Raw genomic sequence first — 20,400 nt, 5'->3', positions numbered from 1 at the left:
CAGAGCATTCTTGGAAGTGTAGTTCATTGTTTCAGTGGTGCTGAGAGCCTACTGACTTTCTGACTGAACAGCTCACATCACAGCTGCTGTTTATACAAGTTTTGTATTGACCAATCACCATTTTCCCCAACAATCACTGCGAACCATTGTTCCCGACACTGCCTTTATCCAGAGCAACTTTCATCTCATTTATACAACTCGGGGTATTTCAGAAAGCATGTTTAACAACCTCAGAGCCTAAACCTGAACTCTGAGTTGATGAACCCTGAGATGGGAAATTCTAAGATTCCTGTTCTTGGCTGCAGGAGTGGAACCTAATGTGGTCTTCTACTGTTGCATGCTGATGTGCTTTTCTGCTCACCATGGTTGTAAAGAGTTGCTATGAGTTACTGTATCCTTCCTGGCATATAGAATGCCAGGAATGTTGCCAAAATTTCTGCACACATCAACAGTCTCCTGCTTGTTATACTACAACAGTTATTTTGGAAAAATGTGCTTTTGCATAATTTTGGGGAATTTTTATTGGGAAAAATATTCAATAACTTTGTTATCCACTGTAGTGTCACCAAAATCATTAACAGGAGACTGTTGATGTGTGCAATGATTTTCGTTACACTACAATGAATAAGTGTGAAGTGATTTAATGTTTTTGTAGCATCTCTTTTCGGTCTTGCACTTTTTAGGTGGTCCCTGCACACTTGTCTCACAGCAGGCTGCACACAGAGACCAGTGTTATTAGTCCAGCTCGGAGAACGAGCTACCTTGGTACAGTAGAAAAAAGGCATCCGTTGTGTTTTAACAATGTTTTGCTTAAGAGTTATTGCACTCAAGTTTCCATTAATGAAGAGTTATAACATCAACGAAACTGACTTCATGTTAAAACTGTTAATGTTATAGTCATGTTGTCTGTTGTTGCCCAAATGAGGATGGGTTCCCTTTTGGGTCTAGTTCCTCTCAAGGTTTCTTCCTCATGTTGTCTGAGGGAGTTTTTCCTTGCCACCGTCGCCACAGGCTTGCTCATCGGGGATAGATTAGGGATAAAATTAGCTCATGTCTTGGGTCATTTAGATTCTGTAAAGCTGCTTTGGGACAATGTCTATTGTTAAAAGTGCTATACAAACAAACTTGACTTGAGTTATTGATCCAGGAAGTTTGAATCTGTGAATATATTTCCAACTACCACAGTTCAACCCAAGCATGAAATAGACCTTGATCATGTAAATGAGCCATATTACCCAGTTTATTCCCCATATTTCCCGGTTTATTCCCCGTATTACCTGGTTTATTACCCGTATTGCCCAGTTTATTCTTCATATTACCCGGTTTATTCCCCGTATTACCCGGTTTATTACCCGTATTACCCAGTTTATTCTTCATATTACCCGGTTTATTCCCCGTATTACCCGGTTTATTCTCCGTATTACCCGGTTTATTCTCCATATTACTCGGTTTATTCCCCGTATTACTCGGTTTATTCCCCGTATTACCCGGTTTATTCCCCGTATTACCCGGTTTATTCCCCGTATTACCCGGTTTATTCCCCGTATTACCCAGTTTATTCCCCGTATTACCCAGTTTATTCTCCACATTACCCCATATTTATTCTCCACATTATCCAGTTTATTCTCCACACACCTCATTCAAACCATAGATTCAAACATGAGTTTAAAGTTATCACATTATAAAATAAAACATTTCATGTAATAACTTGAAAAATATATTGTTATCACAAACTTTTCACATTATGTGATACTGATTTTTTTTCTTGGTGTGGCAGCAATATGTCTCTGTAATATACAACCAAGAGTTTAGAGAGAACTTGTTTCTGAAGGATTCACAACCAGGCTGCAGAAAGACCTGAGTAACCGAGCAACTACTTGGTTTTATTCTGACTGAAGAATTGATCATGAATTTTATTGAGGAATCTAAATGACATTAGCTAAAATATAATGCACTTATTATGGATAATCACTAAAATGCAGGTTGTGCTATTTGGATAAAGTAAAACTTTCAAATGGCGTGACTAGAGAAGATCCTTATGGCTTGGAGCCTGTGAGTGGATAAATGATTTTCAGCAGTTCTCTAGGCTGTAATGGCTGGACATACAGTATCCGTCAAGTTTTTACACCCCTACTCATTCATAATTTTTTTTCCCCTTTTCTCAAAAATTATTGGCGTTACTTGCTGCAGGATTCACAACACTGTTAATGTTATTAATTTGTTAGTTGAATGTCTGTAAGATGAACTTTATCATGTCAACACTCCCAAATAATGTCAGAAAAAAAATGAGTGAATGGTTTTAAGGCCAAGGTCTCTAACAGGCAGACCACAGACCAATAACCAATAAATTATTAAGAATTATTCCATTTTGATGGAGCATTTCTGTTTTAACCAGCGCAGCTTTTCTAGCCTTTGTGGCACTGGTTTAGTTGCCCAGGAAACTCACAGACCAATTACATGTGGTGATAAATCATCTCACACCAATTAAATCTGTGCACTCTTCGAGTCAAGGATGTGATTCAGTGGCTGAATTCCAAACCACTATGTGCTGAGCACAGAGTGCACTACATAGGGCACACAAACCTGATCTCATACTCTTTGTAGTGCACTTGTCTTGGGAGCATGAGGGGAAAAAAACCAAGGCATTTTTTTTCAATTTCACAATTAGTTTCAATGTAACTAATAGAAATATTTAAAATCCAGACTCCAGTCTGAGTTTCTTTTTGTTCTTTGTGTGTGAGTCTTCCCTTGCTGCTTTGTAATTTTCTCTGATTACAACAACAGTGAACACAAATATAGAACAGTTTTTAAGGTGCAGGTCAATGTGCTGTAAATATAAGAAGATAATTAATAAATAAAATAAAATACAACAATTAAAAAATGAACACACTTTCTTCCTATGAACAGAGTCAGTTTTTCCAAGTGTTCCTCAGATATGTTCAACCATATCTGTTACAGGACTCCCCTGAGGTGTACGGAGCTGGTTGGCCCTTAGATTTTGAACAAATCAAAGCTGTAGTCTGTATGTTGAATGTATCTTGACTGGGTTATTGTGTGTGCAGAGTTTGGCATATTTTTTTTCTGTATTTGTGGGGGTTTCCTCCAGATTTTTGGGTTTTCTCCCATTGTCCAAAAACATGCAGGTACATGGATCAGCAGCACTAAATTGCCTCTTGGTATGAATGAATTTGTGCAAGGTGCCTGGTGAGGGACTGGCATCCCATCCAAGGTGAATTCTCCTGCCTTGTGTCCACTGTTACAGGAATTGAGTCCAGATCCACTGAGGCCCGACATGGTAATGTAGTTACAAATACTTTGGTCTCAACATTAGCGACAAATATCAGCATGTGTTTCTTCCTGGGAGATTCTCTGTCAGACTTGAAACATGGCTTTATCCACTTATGCCTTTCAGGACTTTTTGCCTGAAGCAATTTTCACTTATAGTTTGTTTTATGAGAGTTAACATTTCTTGTTCTCTTGAGTAAATGAGCACAGAAGGCTTCTGAAGAAGTGTTTGTCTCAGCCAATAAAGAATATTCACTGAAGATGTTTTTATACTGATAAACTTCCCAGTTGGTTGAACAGTACATTTGAGGGCATTGTACTTTTTTCCAAGAGTTGAAGGCTCTGTCAGATTAGGCACTCTGATTAGACAGTCTGCTTGGATAATAATCAGTTCTTTTCCCTCCACAGTTTTCTCATTATGATGCAGTTGTTCATCTCATCTGCCCATTTTTTCCCCAGAAAAGAAAAAAAAATCATGTCTATTTTGGAAACAGGTGGCATCATTCAAAACTCTCAAGTCATTCTTGAGGCTTACCATTATTTTGTACTTTATGGAGACTCCTCTAAATCTTCAACAAGATATTTCTCATGTTTTAACAGGCATGCGTATAACTGTAGTTGCAGTTTTGTTCCGCTTTTCTCTATTATGTCGAAGAGTTGTCTGTTTTTCTTGTACTCAGTTGGAGCTTGTAGAATCTTCTCATATTTATGTTGGTCGATGAACACACGCAGTTCATCAGAAATGAGCTCCACTGCCACAATTCTTTGAATAAGCTCTTTGCGATTTTTCTTCAGAAACTGCACACCTGAGTAAAAAACAGCCACAATGTTAGTAATGAAAGCGAAAGTGCTCAAATTGCATCATATAACAGTTTTGTTTATTAATGATGCATATTTCCAAAGCATTTTTTTTGTCACATAACCAAATTTTCACCAAGGCAGACTTTGTTGACGTTAAACAAGTTTATAATTTACAGAATCTGAAGCTGCTTGTAGGCGGTATGGTGGTGTAGTGGTTAGCATTGTTGCCTCACAGCAAGAAGGTTCTGGGTTCAAGCCCAGTGGCCGATGGGGAGTCTTTATGTGTGGAGTTTGCATGTTTTCCCCATGTCTGCGTGGGTTTCCTCCGAGTGCTCCGGTTTCCCCCACAGTCCAAAGACATGCAGGTTAGGCTAATTGGTGGCTCTAAATTGACCATAGGTGTGAATGGTTGTTTGTCTCTGTGTCAGCCCTGTGATGACCTGGTGACTTGTCCAGGGTGTACCCTCCCTCTCGCCCACAGTTGGCTGGGATAGGCTCCAGCTTGCCTGTGACTCTGCACAGGATAAGCGGTTATGGATAATGGATGGATTGATGGAAGATACTTGTGGTTGAATTATTGAAAATCCCCACAGCCACGCTCAGGGCTGGAGTGGGACTGATTTCCACAGCCAGGGAATGTCAAAATAATATATTTTTTTGAAATCCAAGGAAAATCATCCATCCATTATCCGTAACCACTTATCTTGTTTAGTTTTATTGTTAATCTTTGTAATGCATAGGCGATCATATATTCATGCATCCTGCAAATTATAAATGTAAATTATTACCCTGTGCAGGGTGGCATGCAAGCTGCAGCCTATCCCAGCTGACTATGGGCGAGAGGTGGGGTACACGCTGGACAAGTCGCGAGGTCATCACAGGGCTGATACAGAGACAAACAACCATTCACACCTACAGTCAATTTAGAGCCACCAATTAGCTTAACCTGCATGTCTTTGGACTATGGAGGAAACCCACGCAGACACGGGGAGGCCCTCCACACAAAGGCCCTCGTTGGCCATTGGGCTCAAACCCAGAACCTTCTTGCTGTAACACAACAGCGCTAACCACTACTCCACTGTGCCGCCCCAAGGAAAAGCAGCAAAATTCTTTACGTCTGTGGGCTTCACTGGCTTGAAGTGCTTCACCAGCTTGAAGTGCTTCACCGTCCAATGACATTCCTTAACAAAAATAGAAGAAACACAACTTTATCCATTGTCTTATATACTCTGTGTGTGTGTGTGTGTGTGTGTGTGTGTGTGTAACATCCTCTCTATATGGTACAGGCATAAAAATAATTTGTACTTAAATTATCTTTCTCTTAAGATTCATAGTATTTTGTCTCATATTAAGATAATATAAGAATATTGGGGCATCATACCTGCTGAGGCCATTGCGATTAATTCAATTGAATTTGTATCCTTCTGCCTCGTCCCAATCACGGAAGATCGCTTTGCCCTTTTATTATTTTCAATCAAGCACTGAGATTTCAGAGTTTGATTTTCTTTTCTCAGGTTTTTGATCTCTTTATCTTTTTCTCCAAGTTTCCTTTCCATTTCTTTATCTTTTTTTCCAAGTTTCCTTTCCATCTCTTTATCTTTTTCTCCAAGTTTCCTTTCCATCTCTTTATCTTTTTCTCCAAGTTTCCTTTCCATCTCTTTATCTTTTTCTCCAAGTTTCCTTTTCATTTCATCAATCTTTATTTGAAGTGCCCCTTCCCTCTTTGCTGCTTGCTGAAGCTCTTCAGGCATTTTGTCCAGGACAGAGATCTTTGTGTGATTTAGATTTAACTTTAACCCTGCTATCTCCTCCTCCTTGGTTCTCAGCATATCCTCCTTTTCTTTCAGCAGACGTTCTAGCTCCCTTATCTCAGCATTTTTTGATTCTATCACATACATGTTGGAATCCAGGGACTTGGAGAGAGCTGAAATTTTGTGTTTTAGTGCTTCTACAAGTTTAGCCAAGTCCTGATGCTGCAGTTCAGGGTTTGGTGCTTTCTTCCCCAAAGTGTAGAAACGAATGTCATGCTTAGATGCAATAAATTTCTCAATTGTTTCAATTAACATTCTATTTTGTTTTCCACATGAGCATCTTACAAAGAAGTGAAATTTACATCGGGTAATGATGGTTTGCATTCTAGCACTGTGATAAACCACAATATTTTTTGCATCCACTGAAACTTTTAAAATATGGGGGAAAACATTATCACCCAAGAGTTGTTTGACTTTATCTGTTGTTGACTCTGCAGATTCAGTGTTCTTATCAACCAGTATAATAGCATGGGGTCCATTCTTAATTGACCGCACACTGTCTTTAATCACTTGCCAATGGCCGCTGTTCCTTTCAGAGTTTAAATCTGCAGACCAGCCTGGGGCACGAATCACAGTAACATGTCTGTCAAATATTGTGTTATCATCTTTCAAGTAATGGCTTTTATAGCTATTCTGGAATGTGAAGGCTTTCTTCTTAAGAATAGCATTCCCAACTGTATTCTTCCCAACTCCATGACGTCCAATAAGCACAACTGAAATCTTCTCAATGAGTGGTTCTGTTCATGAAGAAAACAGACATTTACATTTGATTACAAATGAACTTATGAAAGTTGGAAAATGATGGATCTGATGGTGGAAAAATGAAACTATGAGTTGAAGATAGGGCTATAGAGAGGTGTACTTTTTTTTTAAAGACTTTAAAATTTACCTTCATCTGTTTTATCTAATAAAGGCTGCTGGTCATCTGGCTTGGCTGTAGGTGAATCAAGAAAAAAATTACATTATATTTTTCTCTCATTTAAACTCAGCATATGCAGCAAGAAAAAAAATCATACTCACATGTTTGATTTCCCATACTGTATTTTCGCTGACCAACATAGGGCAGAAAATCCACCAAACCAAGAAATCAGTTCACAAGTAAGACTGAATTTTGGATGAAACTCCAGAAGCAGAGGTCTTCAGTCCTCACTGTTGGTCATCAGGGCCTGTGTCATAAATATTTATCTTACATGAGAACTTATTTCATTTGTGAATTCTCTGACTTCCTGTCCTATCACATCACTGTTGTGGTTAGCTAGGCACAGGAAGTGTAACTACATGAAGCGTAACTACATGAAGCATGCCTCCAGAAGAGTACTGCAGTATTACTTTTGAAATCACACACACAGTTTATGCCACTGTTTATTGATTCAATAAAAAAAGTTTCCTCTGACAACTCGAACCAATCTGGCCTTTTCCTCTGTCCTCTTTTATCAACAAGGTGCTTCCACCGACAGAACTGCTGCTCAAGTGATTGCTTTTTGTTTTTCAAACTATTTTTGAGACATTCCTGAGTTGTGTAAATCTGTGATCATGTTGGTGTGTTGGTCAATCTAGTGAGTGCTGTCAAACAAACAAACAAACAAACAAACCCTTTTTATGTTGGCACAGAGAAACTACCAGCTGTAGACAACCATGATCACTAACAGGAAGATAAGCGGCCTTGGCAAGTTAAAAGACATTTTAGAACTCTCAGCACCACTGAATTAATCATCTCAGTGGGTGGATGTAAACTCTGATCCTGTGTTGATTTGAGAAAAACCTACATAAATTAAAACTTGTTCAACAAATTTTTCTTTTGTTCTTGTGGCAGCCGGGGCGTGGCCAAGCAGCAGTCTGTGAATGGAGGGCGGAGTCAGGGAAGGTAAGTGGCTAAGTCATTCCACCTGCTGTCAATTATTGTGTGTGTGTGTGTGTGTGTTACAGGGATGGAGCATAAAAGGAGAGAGAGAGCAGAGGGGGCTCTCTCCCCGACCACAACACATGAGTGAGTGAGTGAGTGAGAGAGAAAGAAAGAAAGAAAGAAAGCAAGCTGAAAAGCTCAATAAAGTGTGTGTGTAAACACCAACTCTTGCCTGCCGTGCTTTTGTGCTCCACCCACATCAGGAACTGTTACAGTGGTGCCGAAACCCGGGAGCACAGACGGAAACCACCCCATGGAGTCATCCCTATTCGAAGAGTTCATCCTTGCCCTCTCTACCGCCCCGCAGAACCAACATCAAACACTGATCACCCTCCAAAAGGAACAGGAGCAACGCTTTGAAGCCTTGATGCTGGCCCAGCAGGAAGATCGCCAGGCGTTCCGGCACCTGCTTGCGTCAGCAGGGGTGTCGGCCACCGCTGCTGCCACCCTCATGAAGATGGGACTGCAGGACGATCCAGAAGCATTCCTCACCCTTTTTGAGCAAGCAGCCGAGGCGTGGGGGTGGCCGCTGGAGCAGCATGTGGCGCACCTCCTCCTGTGCCTGACTGGCGAGGCGAAGTTCGCAATGCAGCAGCTCCCTGCTGACAGCCGACTGGTCTATGCTGACCTGAGGAAAGCCATCCTGCAGTGGCTCAACCGCTCCCTGGAGCAACATCGCCAGTGCTTCCGGACGCTGGCATTGGAGGTCAGCTGGCCGTTTGCATTTGGCCAGCAACTCTGGGACGCCTGCCGGTGGTGGCTGGGGGCAGAAGCCCGCGACGTCGATGAGATCATCAATCTGGTGGCACTGGAACAGTTTATCTCTCGACTTCCAGAAGGAATGGCGGAATGGGTCCAGTGTCATCGCCCGGCGTCACTGGAATGAGCCATCAAGCTGGCGGAGGACAATCTGGAGGTGGCTCCGATGGCAGGCAGACGAGGCATCTCCCCTTGCTTCTCTTCTCTCTCTATCTTCCCCCCGTCTCTCGTTCCCCTGCCACGGAGGCAGCAGCTGGCTCCTCCCCAGCCAGCCCGTCGCACCCATGGTGTCCTCCCATCTCCCTCTTCCGTGTCTGTGTTGTCTCCCCCTCAGGTAAGTGACACCCATAACACCAGTGCAGAGGGAAAGCCTGGGCCGGTGTGCTGGCACAGCGGGGAATCGGAGCATCTCCAGAGTCAGAGCTCCGCAAGGGAGGTGGGTGCTGTAATCCGGATCCCCAGTGTGCCAGAAACCGCCCCCAATCGGGCCAGAACGTATCGCATACCGGTGAGTATTCAAGGGGATACTTATCATGCTTTGGTGGATTCCGGTTGTAATCAGACCTCAATTCACCGCCTGGTGTAAGGTGAGGCATTGGGGAGAGCACAAGCGGTGAAAGTGTTGTGTGTGCACGGGGATGTTCACAATTATCCCTTAGTGTCTGTCCGTATTCTATTCCGGGGCCAAATGCATGGAATAAATACGGTGGTTAGTCCTTGTCTCACCCACTCATTGATTTTGGGTACTGATTGGCCAGGGTTTAAAAAACTGATGGAATATTTAACATGTAGTGGGTCCTGCACTAGTAGGTCACGGGAAGATCCAGGTGTGGCATTGACTGGAGAAGCTGTCACAGAGCCGTCTGTCAACACCGTGTCAGAGCGAGGAGCAGCCCGCTCCTCCTCCCTCTCTCGGGGATTCCCTTGGGGATACCAATACTGGTACAAATAACTACTAGAGCCACTTTTTAAAAATAGTTTGTGCGTTTACCAAGGAAACAATATTGTTCGTGAAGAGCAAGGTTGAGGTCAAATATGAGAGATGTGGTAATTAGAAAAGGAGAAAAATCCAGGTAACTATTATTTTTAGACAGTATTTTTTGTGTGTCATTTTCACCAGGCTGTAAATCTGTCGTGTAAAAAAAAAAAAAATTATATATATATTAAAAATAGCATATTTATGTATTTAAATTCAATAAAACTGCAGCAAACGTGGAAAATTGCTCATAAAGAAATGGAATTAAATAATCTCTAATGAATATTTATACTGAAATTTGCTCTTCTTTCCATGTAATCTTTCTTTAAGAGGAGAGGACCTGTGAGAGAGGAGCAACACATCAGGATCACGAAATAAAGAAACGTAATTAGACTCGATAATCGGGTAATTAATTTAATTGGGAGTGAAACTGAGTGAGTGTGCATACACAGAGCTGTAAGGGATTAATAGCACGCTAATCACTGAGGTGTTCACATGGAGGCGAGGAGCAGAAACACTGCTAATCAGAAAGTAAGACAAATCTGCTTCTTTATGGAGTAAGTATCTTATTCTTATCCTTCTGGTGCCTTGTTAATAAAGCAGCACATGCTTCTCTGCTGTGATTCGCTGATTTATTTAATCTGGCAGCTGATTGGAGAAAATTCTGCTTTATTCTGTTAATTATTCACACAGCTGACAGATTTAGTGTCCTTTATTATGAAAGTGTTATTTATAAATGTAAAAATCAGAGAAAAGTGAAAGTAAGGCAAGTTTGTGTGTGTGAGTGTTTTATTGGTAAATCTGAAAAGATGTCTAATTATGGACTGTTGATAATTGTAGGCGGCGCTCTAGTAGAGTTAGCACTAGTTAGTGATTTTCTGGCATCATTCATTCTTTTCTCTAAAGCCTTCATTTTAATCAGCAGGGGTTAACCAATGATAGTCGGATAGAGGTGGTACCAGAGTAACTGCAAAAAATCACTTTGTTCACACTTTACCAATGTAGAAAACAGTTTGGTTTGCGGAGCTCAACAAAACACACACACTCAGAGTGCCATCTTGGCTGGACTCCTTCAAACAAGAGACTCACCTCATACCTCAGGAACTACTCTGACATCAGGAGTCCCAACCTCACCTAACTGACTCAGCTGGGTCTTAAAGCTTGCAGAGTTCACTGACTCAAAGCGCTGTTGCTCTTCTGCTCCACATGACACAGCCCTTTTTACTCTTCTCTCAGTGAATGATTTCTCTAAACCAGGGGTGTCCAAACTGATCCATAAAGGGCCATGTGGCTGCAGGTTTTCATTCCAGCCATGCAGCAGCACACCTCATTTGGCTTATTCAATCAACTGACACACCCACCCTTTAATCAAGGGTGGCTGCAAGTATTTGACTGTGTGAAGAGAGTTCACTTGATTGAATGAGCCAAGTCAGGTGTGCTGCTGCATGGCTGGAATGAAAACCTGCAGCCACACGGCCCTTTATGGATCAGTTTGGACACCCCTGCTCTAAACTGTTCTCAGATCAGATCAGTGATATATTCTTCTTCCAAGACGGTGGCGCCCCGTTTGGCTGCATGGGCTCACGACAGTTACGGTTTTTCCAATCATAATACGCTGCCTAGGATGTCAGTAATAGTCAACACTCTCAGGCTACATCCACACGACAACGGCAACGAGATGTTATTTAAAAATATATCGCGTCCAAATGGGCAACGATCAGTAAAATATCAGGTCCATATGGCAACGCAAAGCTTGCTGAAAACGATGCAATACACATGCCACACCTCTAGGGGCGCTGTAAGACGGTCCCTTCGGAGACACCAGAACAATAGAAGTAAGGACGCATGCACATAAACTATTATGCGCGAGACTTCATATTAGCCACAAAGTCAGGAAAATCTGTTCGTAAAATTACATTATAATGACCAAATACAATGAAAAGTATTTTTCCAGTCTCACCTGTGAAAGGTAATCCCATGTGATCTCGTTTGGACGGCAAACCTGTTGGTACAATTAAACGCAGCTAATCTTTATTCTCCGCTTTGACCTATCCAATATGGCGGCGAGGATGACTTATGATTCTACGCGGAAGGCGGCGTCTTTAATGGTCCGGAATAAATTGAATGCTACACGTTGATGGATTAATTTGTTGTTTCTCACCTGTGAAAGGTAATCCCATGTGATCTCGTTTGGACGGTAAACCTGTTGGTACAGTTAAACGCAGCACATGAATCTTTATTCTCCGCTTTGACCTATCCAATATGGCGGTGAGGATGACGTATGATTCTACGCGGAAGGCGGCGTCTTTAATGGTCCGGAATAAATTGAATGCTACATGTTGATGGATTAATTTGCTCTTCTACGCCCTTTTTGAGGAATGTATTGTAGGACTTAAACCATCATCTGAAGAGGTGAGATCGCTCCTTTTTTTCCCTATTTTTGCTGGCGGGATTGACTCTGCCCTAAGGGCAGAGTCTCTCTCTCTATGACTTTGCACCATTACACAATAAATATTCACAATGAAAATATTTTGTAAGTGCGTTTCATGAACCAAGTTATAGGATTTGTTGACAACTCGCATCGAGTTCGTTACACTTCTACCCGGCGTGAAGCACTCATAGTCATGTGGTTGTGACATCATCGTAAACAAATCTGTTATACTCATCTGGACGACTTCGCAACGGCAACGTTGCCAGATCTTTCCACTCTGGAACCCGTTCTCAAAAAGATTGTGTTTTGGGCACCCAAAACGCCGGTGCCGTGTGGACGCCAGGCCTAAACGATAAGCAATTGTATCGGAGTCACCTGAATCCGTTGCCGTGTGGACAGGGCCTCAGTAAGTTAGTATATAGTCGCCAGCACTTGCTGGAATTACGATCACCAGTGACTTTGGCTTCATAGACATGACTACTTGGGAGTGTTTGCGTAGCCTCGGAGTGCTACGCCAGCAAGACCCAGGGGCCTATGGTGCAGTGGACTCCTCTAGCAGCATAAGCCAACGGAGGAGTAAGCAGAGGCAGTGTGACCAAAGGTGGAAGCATGGTGGGGGGGGGGCTAAAAGCTAACCCTTATAAAACACTGCTTCCATCCATCTTCCTCGCTAACGTTCACTCCCTGGCATTGGCGGAGCTACAGGGGTGGCTGGGGGGCACTAGCCTCCCCTGGAATCTAATTGGCTACCCCAGGTGCCCCCCCCAGATGATTGACATGTTATGGCACCACACGAGAAAAGCCAGTTGCATTGAAGTCTGTGACTGCTAGGTTCCTCCTGTACAGTAGATGGCGCAATGCAAGCTACCACAAGGCGTTGCAATCCAATTTACAATAGAAGACATGGGAAAGAAGAAAAAGAAGGAACCATTGAACAGAAAAGGCAGCTGCTCCTCAGCCAGATGGATTTTAAGACTGACCTATATCAGTGAGTACACGACCGCAGTTTATCCCAAAATAAGTTAGATGAAGCTAGATGCCTTCTGCATGTTCTTAATAAACAGTGGTGGCATCTTTTGCGTCATTTGTAGAGGCTAGCCACGGATTACAGAGAGACAGTAGATATCTGTGTGATGATTTGGGTTCTTAGTTTATTGACTTTAAGTTGGACCTACTCGGCATTGCTGGTATGGTAGCTTATGGTCACGCATTAAGGGGGTGTGGAGTTGGCGGACCGAAAAGATGTAGGCAGTGAGTGTAATTTTAACCTTGTAATGTAATATCTATGTTGGACATGAAAATATTGCATTTTATTTTCATAAGGGAAGTCATGCTAGGAGTAACAAAGACGGGTTTTTTTTTTTTCAGTTGAGAATGAAAAGACAGGGAGGCATGATTTACAACTACTTTAAGAGAAACAAATTAGGCTCAGAGCAGATCAGCAGCACTGGCAGCCCTCATCCTGGGACTAATCAGGAGAGTCAGGCACAATCCAGCCCGCCATCACCACCAGGTTTGAACATATACACAAGCAGTCATATGTTCACGTCAGTCATTTTAAGTTATGTTTAACATTATTTTGAAGTGTTGGTTATGTTTATTTTTAGATAATGATTGCATTTTTTAATCATATTATTATACAAATATTTTTGTACAATGTAGGTTCATCGAGAGAGGACAGAGAAAATGTAGATGGCAGGTCCCAACCTGGAACTGGTACTGAAGAGAGTCAGGCACAACACAGCCCACCATCACCAGGTCAGAGCATCTAAGCAGTCACACATGCTACGTTCAGTCAGTGTGAGATTATTTTAAAATAGGTTACTGATTAATATGTGTTTTTAATGGTGGTTTATTTATATATATATATATATATATATATATATATATATATATATATATATATATATATATATATATATAAATAAAATAACTTTTTTTTTTTTTTTATTTTATTTTTAAAATTTTATTTATTTTATTTTACAATGTAGTTCCATCTGGGGAAGACACCGATGCTTCTGAGCAGGATGATGACTCAGAACAATGGTGTCCAGTCAGTGGTGTCAGGGTGTTTGGTAAATGCACCGTATTCATTTTGTACATTAATAAACTACAAATTACACTCAATGACATCTTCTGTGTGCTTAATAAGTAGCTACTTAAACATGATTGTAAATTGAAAGTATTGTTTATGTTTATTTATTTAAGAAGGCTCAATGTGTATTAATTAACATGTAAATGCACTAGAAATAATCACTGACTAGTTTTCTTTCATCTGTAGTCCTTGGAATTTTAATGTTGAAAGAAAGAAAGGTGTGTATGTATATATAACAAGTCAAAAATAATTAGAAGTCATGACATGGCCAAGAACACAAGACAAGAACAGGTGCAACACCATGTAAGAATAAATAATAACAATAATGCATAATTTAAACACATAAGATAAACAGATATACAGCACACAATCGCTAACATTAATCGTGAGTTCTTGTGCATATTTTTGTGTGTAGTAGTAGGAACCATTGACCCCCCCGAAACAGTCCTGGCCACCCCTTGCCCCCCCCCCCCCCCCCCCCCAAGGAAAAAAATCTAGTTCCGCCACTGCTCCCTGGAGAACAAAATAGATAATCTGCAGCTGGAATTAACAACAAAATGAGAAATGAGGAACTGCTGTGCAATAATTCTGACAGAGACCTGGCTTAACTCATCGATCCCGGACAGTGTTGTTAGTCTCGAGGGGCTAGCTATGTTTTGTGCCGACAGGAGCTGCGCACTAAGCCGTAAATCCCGAGGGGGTGGTTTGTGTATATCAATAACAATTGGTGTAAAAATACTAAATTTGTCTCAAGCCATTGCTCACCAAACATTGAGCTTTTGACTGAAAACCATTCTATCTGCCTAGGGAGTTGACTTTAGTTTCAATCACTGCTGTGTATGTGCCTCCCCAGCGCTAACACAAAGGAGGATATGAATGTTCTCTACTGGACTATCAGTGAGTTGCAATCCGCTCATGCTGAGGGCTTTCAATGTGGCTGGAGATTTTAACCAGGCCAACATGAAGACAGTTCTCCCTCATTTTCACCAGCATGTGGATTGTGCAACCAGGGGAGCGAACACATTAGACATGGCCGACATAAACATGAAGGATGCATTCAGAGCAGCTCCCTGCCCCCACCTTGGCTCTTCTGACCATTTATCCATTATGCTAATCCCTGCATATAAGCCCCTGCTGATCACAGGAAAACCTACAGTGAGGCAGGTGAGGGTGTGGTCAGAGGGGGCTATGGAGGCACTACAGGACTGTTTTGAGTGCACTGACTGGAACATGTTCAAGGCAGCTGCCACTTATAATGATCATACCAACATAGATGAGTATGCCATGTCTGCGTCAGCATACATCAATAAATGCTTGGATAACATCATCAAGAGCATCACCACCCAGGCCAACCAAAAACCCTGGATGACTTATGTACGCAAAATGCTAAAGGCACAGAACTCAGCCTTCAAGTCTGGTGATGAGAAGGCACTGAGAACAGCAAAAGCCAACTTGAACTGTGCCATCAGATTAGCAAAGCGCACTCACAGTAAAAAAAAAAAAAAAATCCAGGACTTTTTCCACGATGCCACCAACACCAGGAATATGTGGCAAGGCATATGGGCTATCACAAACTACAGGATAGCCCCTCCTGAGTGTGATGACATGGACTTCCTCAATGAACTCAATAACTTCTTTGGGAGCTTTGAGGCACTAAGTAGCACTCCTTCAGTGAAAGCTGTTCCCCATCAGGGTGAAAAGGCACTCTGTCTTGATACAGCTGAGGTGCGGAGGACTCTGAGGAGAGTCAACAAACAGAAGGCCCCAGGCCCTGATAATATTCCTGGTCAGGTGCTCAGGGAATGTGCAGACCAGCTGGCTCATGTTCTAACTGACATTTTCAACACCTCATTGGATCAAGCCAAAGTCCCATTATGTTTCAAGACTGCCACCATCATCCCAGTGCCAAAAGAACCTCAAATCACATCACTCAACAACAGGCCCACTCACTTCCATTATAATGAAGTGCTTTGAGAGGCTGGTAAAGGAGTACATCACCTCCAGGTTCTCTCCCACTTTTGACCCCTTCCAGTTTGCCTACCAGCCAAACTGCTCCACTGAAGATGCCATCTCCTCTGCTCTTCACCTGAGTCTTGCACACCTGGAGGAGAACACATGTATGGATGCTGTTCCTGAACTTCAGTTCATCGTTTAATACCATCATTCATTCCACAGCATCTGGTGAACAAACTGGGTCCCTTGGGCTTCAGCACCCCCTTATGCAACTGGCTGCTAGACTTCCTCACTGAAAGACCACAGTCAGTGCGGGTCAGACAGGACACCTCCAGTGACATCACCCTCAGCACTCCCCTCAGGGCTGTGTCCTGAGCCCTCTGCTGTTCACTCTGATGACACATGACTGCATCCCCAGGGCTGCCAGCAACCACATTGTTGTGTCATCCGCAAACTGCACAGTGGTAGGCCTCATCAGGGACAACAACGACCTGGCCTACAGAGAGGAGGTGGAGTAGCTGGTGGGCTGGTGCAGAGAAAACAACCTGATCCTGAACGTGGACAAAACCAAAGAGATCATTGTTGACTTTAGGAAGAATCAGCCCAGCCACGCTCCACTTCTCAACAACATGGCTGTGGAGGTGGTCAATAGCACCAAATTCCTGGTGGTGCACATCACCAACAACTTCACCTGGTTTGTGAACACCACATCACTGGTGAAGAAGGTACAGCAGCATCTGCACTTCCTGCATAGGATGGGGAGAGCCCACCTGACCCCACCCATCCTCACTAGATTCTACAGAAGTACCACAGACTGTTCTAATGAGCTGCATCTCTGTGTGGTGTGGAGGCTGCAGTGCCTCTGACTGGAAGAATGTGAGGAGAGTGGTGAGGACAGCAGAGAAAATCATTGGGACTTCTCTTCCCTCCATTCAGGACATTGCACCAAGGCACTGCATGTCCCGAGCCAGAAACATCAGTGACCCCTCACACCCTCACTATGGACTGTTCTCCCACCTGGCTATTGACCACCTGGTTCCGCATCATTCAATACAGGACCACCAGGTTCTGTAACAGTGTCGTTTCCCCCCCCCCCAGGTCACTAGACTCCTGACCTCCAAAACCAAACTCTAAACTTTTATTTATACTTGAACAATTCCTAATTCCACAGGTCACTTTATACCAGGGGTGTTCAAATTGATCCATAAAGGGCCGTGTGGCTGCAGGTTTTCATTCCAGCCATGCAGCAGCACCCTGATTTGGCTTATTCAATCAACTGACACACCCACCCTTTAATCAAGGGTGGGTGTGGCTGCAAGTATTTGACTGTGTGAAGACAGTTCAGTTGATTGAATGAGCCAAGTCAGGTGTGCTGCTGCATGGCTGGAATGAAAACCTGCAGCCACACGGCCCTTTATGGATCAATTTGAACACCCCTGCTTTATACTATTGCACTTTATTTTTGCTGCTGCATAATTTAATACACTTTCATATTTAATTCTGTGCTGAGCCAGATTGCAATGAAATTTCGTTCTGTGTACACTTGTTGCATACTGAATGACCATAAAGGTTGTCTAAGTCTATTCACTGCTATGAAACACCTTAAACCAAAGATTAGTTCCTCTGTGAACTAGTGAGTATTTACAGATACAGATCTGTCCCCATGAGACGGTGTGCATTTATTTCTGGTGAATGTAAAAGTAACTCACCTCTTGTCTGTCTTTTAAGTCCTGTTTCCTACACACACACTCTTGTTGGAGGTCCTGTCTCCTTCTCCAGATTACAGCAGGACACACGTTTACTTCACTCTAACATCGGTGTGTTAAACCAAACCCTGTATCAGCACAGAGTTCACATACAGGAAATAGTGACAGGATCAAGTCATAAAACTACAGTAAAACCCACAAACCCCTTCTGCATCTAGTTTCACTTCAGTGTGTTTATATATAATCAGAATGCAGGCACTCACAGATGTATGTGCAGAGGAGAGTGGGGATGCAAACAGGAAGTGTAGACAAAGCGTAGACTGTCAGCCCCTGCAGAACTTGATCAGGCAACTGAATGCTTAGAGTCAACGTTCCGCTATAGCTCCTCTTAAAAGGAAAATGATCAGAGAGAAAAAATAGCACCCTGGTATAATGATGACACTTGCACTTTAAAACAGACCACTCAAAAATTGGAATGTAAATGGTGTCAAACAGAATTGGTAGCCTTCAAATTAGCATGGAAGGAGAGCTTCCTGAAGTATAGAAAAGCTCTTAGTGCTGCGAGATCAACATATCTCTCCTCCCTAATAGAAGATAACAAAAATAATCCTAGATTCCTATTTAATACTGTAGCAAAATTAACCAGGAATAAGTCCACTATAGACACATGCACACCTGTAGTATGTAGTAGCAACAACTTCATGATTTTTTTTAATGACAAAATTGAAAATATCCGACAAAAAATTCAAACTACTAATTTAAGGTAAGACAACGTAAGCGACCCTGTAGTTAAGAATATAACTATCAGATCAGCAATTAGAATGTTTTACTCTTCTGAGATCAATTGAATTACTTTCATTAATCTCCGCATCAAAAGCCTCAACTTGTGTACTAGATCCCTTACCTACACGTCTATTCAAACAGATAATACCTGAAGTAATTGAACCGCTTCTAAAAATAATAAATTCTTCTCTTAGGATTGGCTATGTACCCAAAGCCTTTAAACTAGCAGTTATCAAACCCCTGATTAAAAAACCTGACCTTGATCCCTGTCAGCTGTCCAATTATCGACCAATATCCAACCTCCCCTTTATCTCCAAGATCCTTGAAAAAGCTGTGGCACAGCAGTTATGCTCATATTTACATAGGAATAACATCCATGAAATGTATCAGTCAGGATTTAGACCTCATCATAGCACAGAGACAGCTCTGGTTAAAGTAGTAAATGACCTACTGTTGGTGTCTGATCAGGGCTGTGTCTCGCTGCTTGTGTTGCTTGACCTTAGTGTAGCATTTGATACCATCGATCATTCCATTCTTCTGGATAGACTAGAAAATGTTGTGGGAGTTAAGGGAATGGCCCTCTCCTGGCTCAGGTCTTATTTAACTGATCGCTATCAGTATGTTGATGTAAATGGTGATTTTTCTAGACATACTGAGGTAAAGTTTGGTATTCCACAAGGTTCTGTCTTGGGTCCACTGCTTTTCTCTTTTATATATGCTACCTCTGGGTGATATTATTCATAAACGTATTAGTTTCCACTGTTATGCTGACACACAGTTGTATGTTTCTGCAAAACCAGATGAGAGACACCAGCTTAATAGAATTGAGGAATGTGTTAAGGACATTAGACACTGGATGCTTATTAACTTCCTTCTGCTTAACTCTGACAAGACTGAAGTACTTGTACTAGGACCACATGCAGCTAGAAGTAAGTTTTCTGATTACACAGTAACTCTGGATGGCCTTTCTGTTTCTTTACATGTAGCAGTAAAAGACCTCAGAGTGATAATTGACCCCAGTCTTTCATTTGAAACTCCCATTGATAACATTACCTGGATAGCTTTCTTTTATCTCAGAAATATTGCTGAGATAAGAACTTTAATGTCGCTACACGATGCAGAAAAACTAGTTCATGCTTTTGTTACCTCCAGGTTGGATTATTGTAATGCCTTACTGTCTGGATGTTCCAATAAGTGCATAAACAAGCTCCAGTTAATTCAAAATGCGGCAGCAAGAGTCCTTACTAGAACTAGAAAATATGACCAAATCACTGCTGTCTTATCCACACTGCATTGGCTCCCAATCAAATTTTGTATTGATTTATAAAATATGACTATTGACCTTTAAAGCACTGAATGGTCTCATGCCACAGTACCTGAGCAAACTTCTGGTCCTTTATGACCTGCCATGCCTACTTGGATCAAAAGATGCAGGCTATCTGCTGGTACCTCATATAGTGAAGGCTACATCAGGGGGCAGAGCCTTTTCTTACAAAGCCCTACAGTTATGGAACAGCCTTCCAAGTAGTGTTCGAGAATCAGACACAGTCTCAGCATTTACAACCCAGATTCCAAAAAAGTTGGGACAAAGTACAAATTGTAAATAAAAACGGAATGCAATAATTTACAAATCTCAAAAACTGATATTGTATTCACAATAGAACATAGACAACATATCAAATGTCAAAAGTGAGACATTTTGAAATTTCATGCCAAATATTTGCTCATTTGAAATTTCATGACAGCAACACATCTCAAAAAAGTTGGGACGGGGCAATAAGAGGCTGGAAAAGTTAAAGGTACAAAAAAGGAACAGCTGGAGGACCAGATTGCAACTCCTTAGGTCAATTGGCAATAGGTCATTAACATGACTGGGTATAAAAAGAGCATCTTGGAG

General features: G+C 42.0%; 1 protein-coding gene across 2 annotated transcripts in view; it reads right to left on the bottom strand.

The window, feature by feature from the left end:
• Positions 1 to 1,774: 1,774 nt before the first annotated feature.
• Positions 1,775 to 20,400, bottom strand: part of LOC132889093 (uncharacterized) — a 58,561-nt gene continuing 39,935 nt past the window's right edge. The window contains exons 2-9 of one of the 2 annotated variants that reach the window (XM_060925270.1): positions 17,984 to 18,107; positions 17,724 to 17,848; positions 6,918 to 7,063; positions 6,787 to 6,831; positions 5,468 to 6,634; positions 5,202 to 5,267; positions 3,821 to 4,091; positions 1,775 to 3,725 (exon numbers count right to left, since the gene is read on the bottom strand). In XM_060925270.1, the coding sequence (XP_060781253.1) occupies positions 3,835 to 4,091; positions 5,202 to 5,267; positions 5,468 to 6,634; positions 6,787 to 6,831; positions 6,918 to 6,933 (1,551 nt within the window). In that variant the 5' untranslated portion in view covers positions 6,934 to 7,063; positions 17,724 to 17,848; positions 17,984 to 18,107 and the 3' untranslated portion in view covers positions 1,775 to 3,725; positions 3,821 to 3,834. Of the gene's footprint in view, positions 4,092 to 5,201; positions 5,268 to 5,467; positions 6,635 to 6,786; positions 6,832 to 6,917; positions 7,064 to 17,723; positions 17,849 to 17,983; positions 18,108 to 20,400 lie in introns of both variants that reach the window. The other variant, XM_060925262.1, reaches the window with a different exon arrangement.

The sequence above is a fragment of the Neoarius graeffei genome, chromosome 1 (genome assembly GCF_027579695.1).
Source record: "Neoarius graeffei isolate fNeoGra1 chromosome 1, fNeoGra1.pri, whole genome shotgun sequence".
Classification (NCBI taxonomy): domain Eukaryota; kingdom Metazoa; phylum Chordata; class Actinopteri; order Siluriformes; family Ariidae; genus Neoarius; species Neoarius graeffei.
Note: the sequence above shows the minus strand (reverse complement) of the source record. Positions and strands in the feature narration are given on the sequence as shown.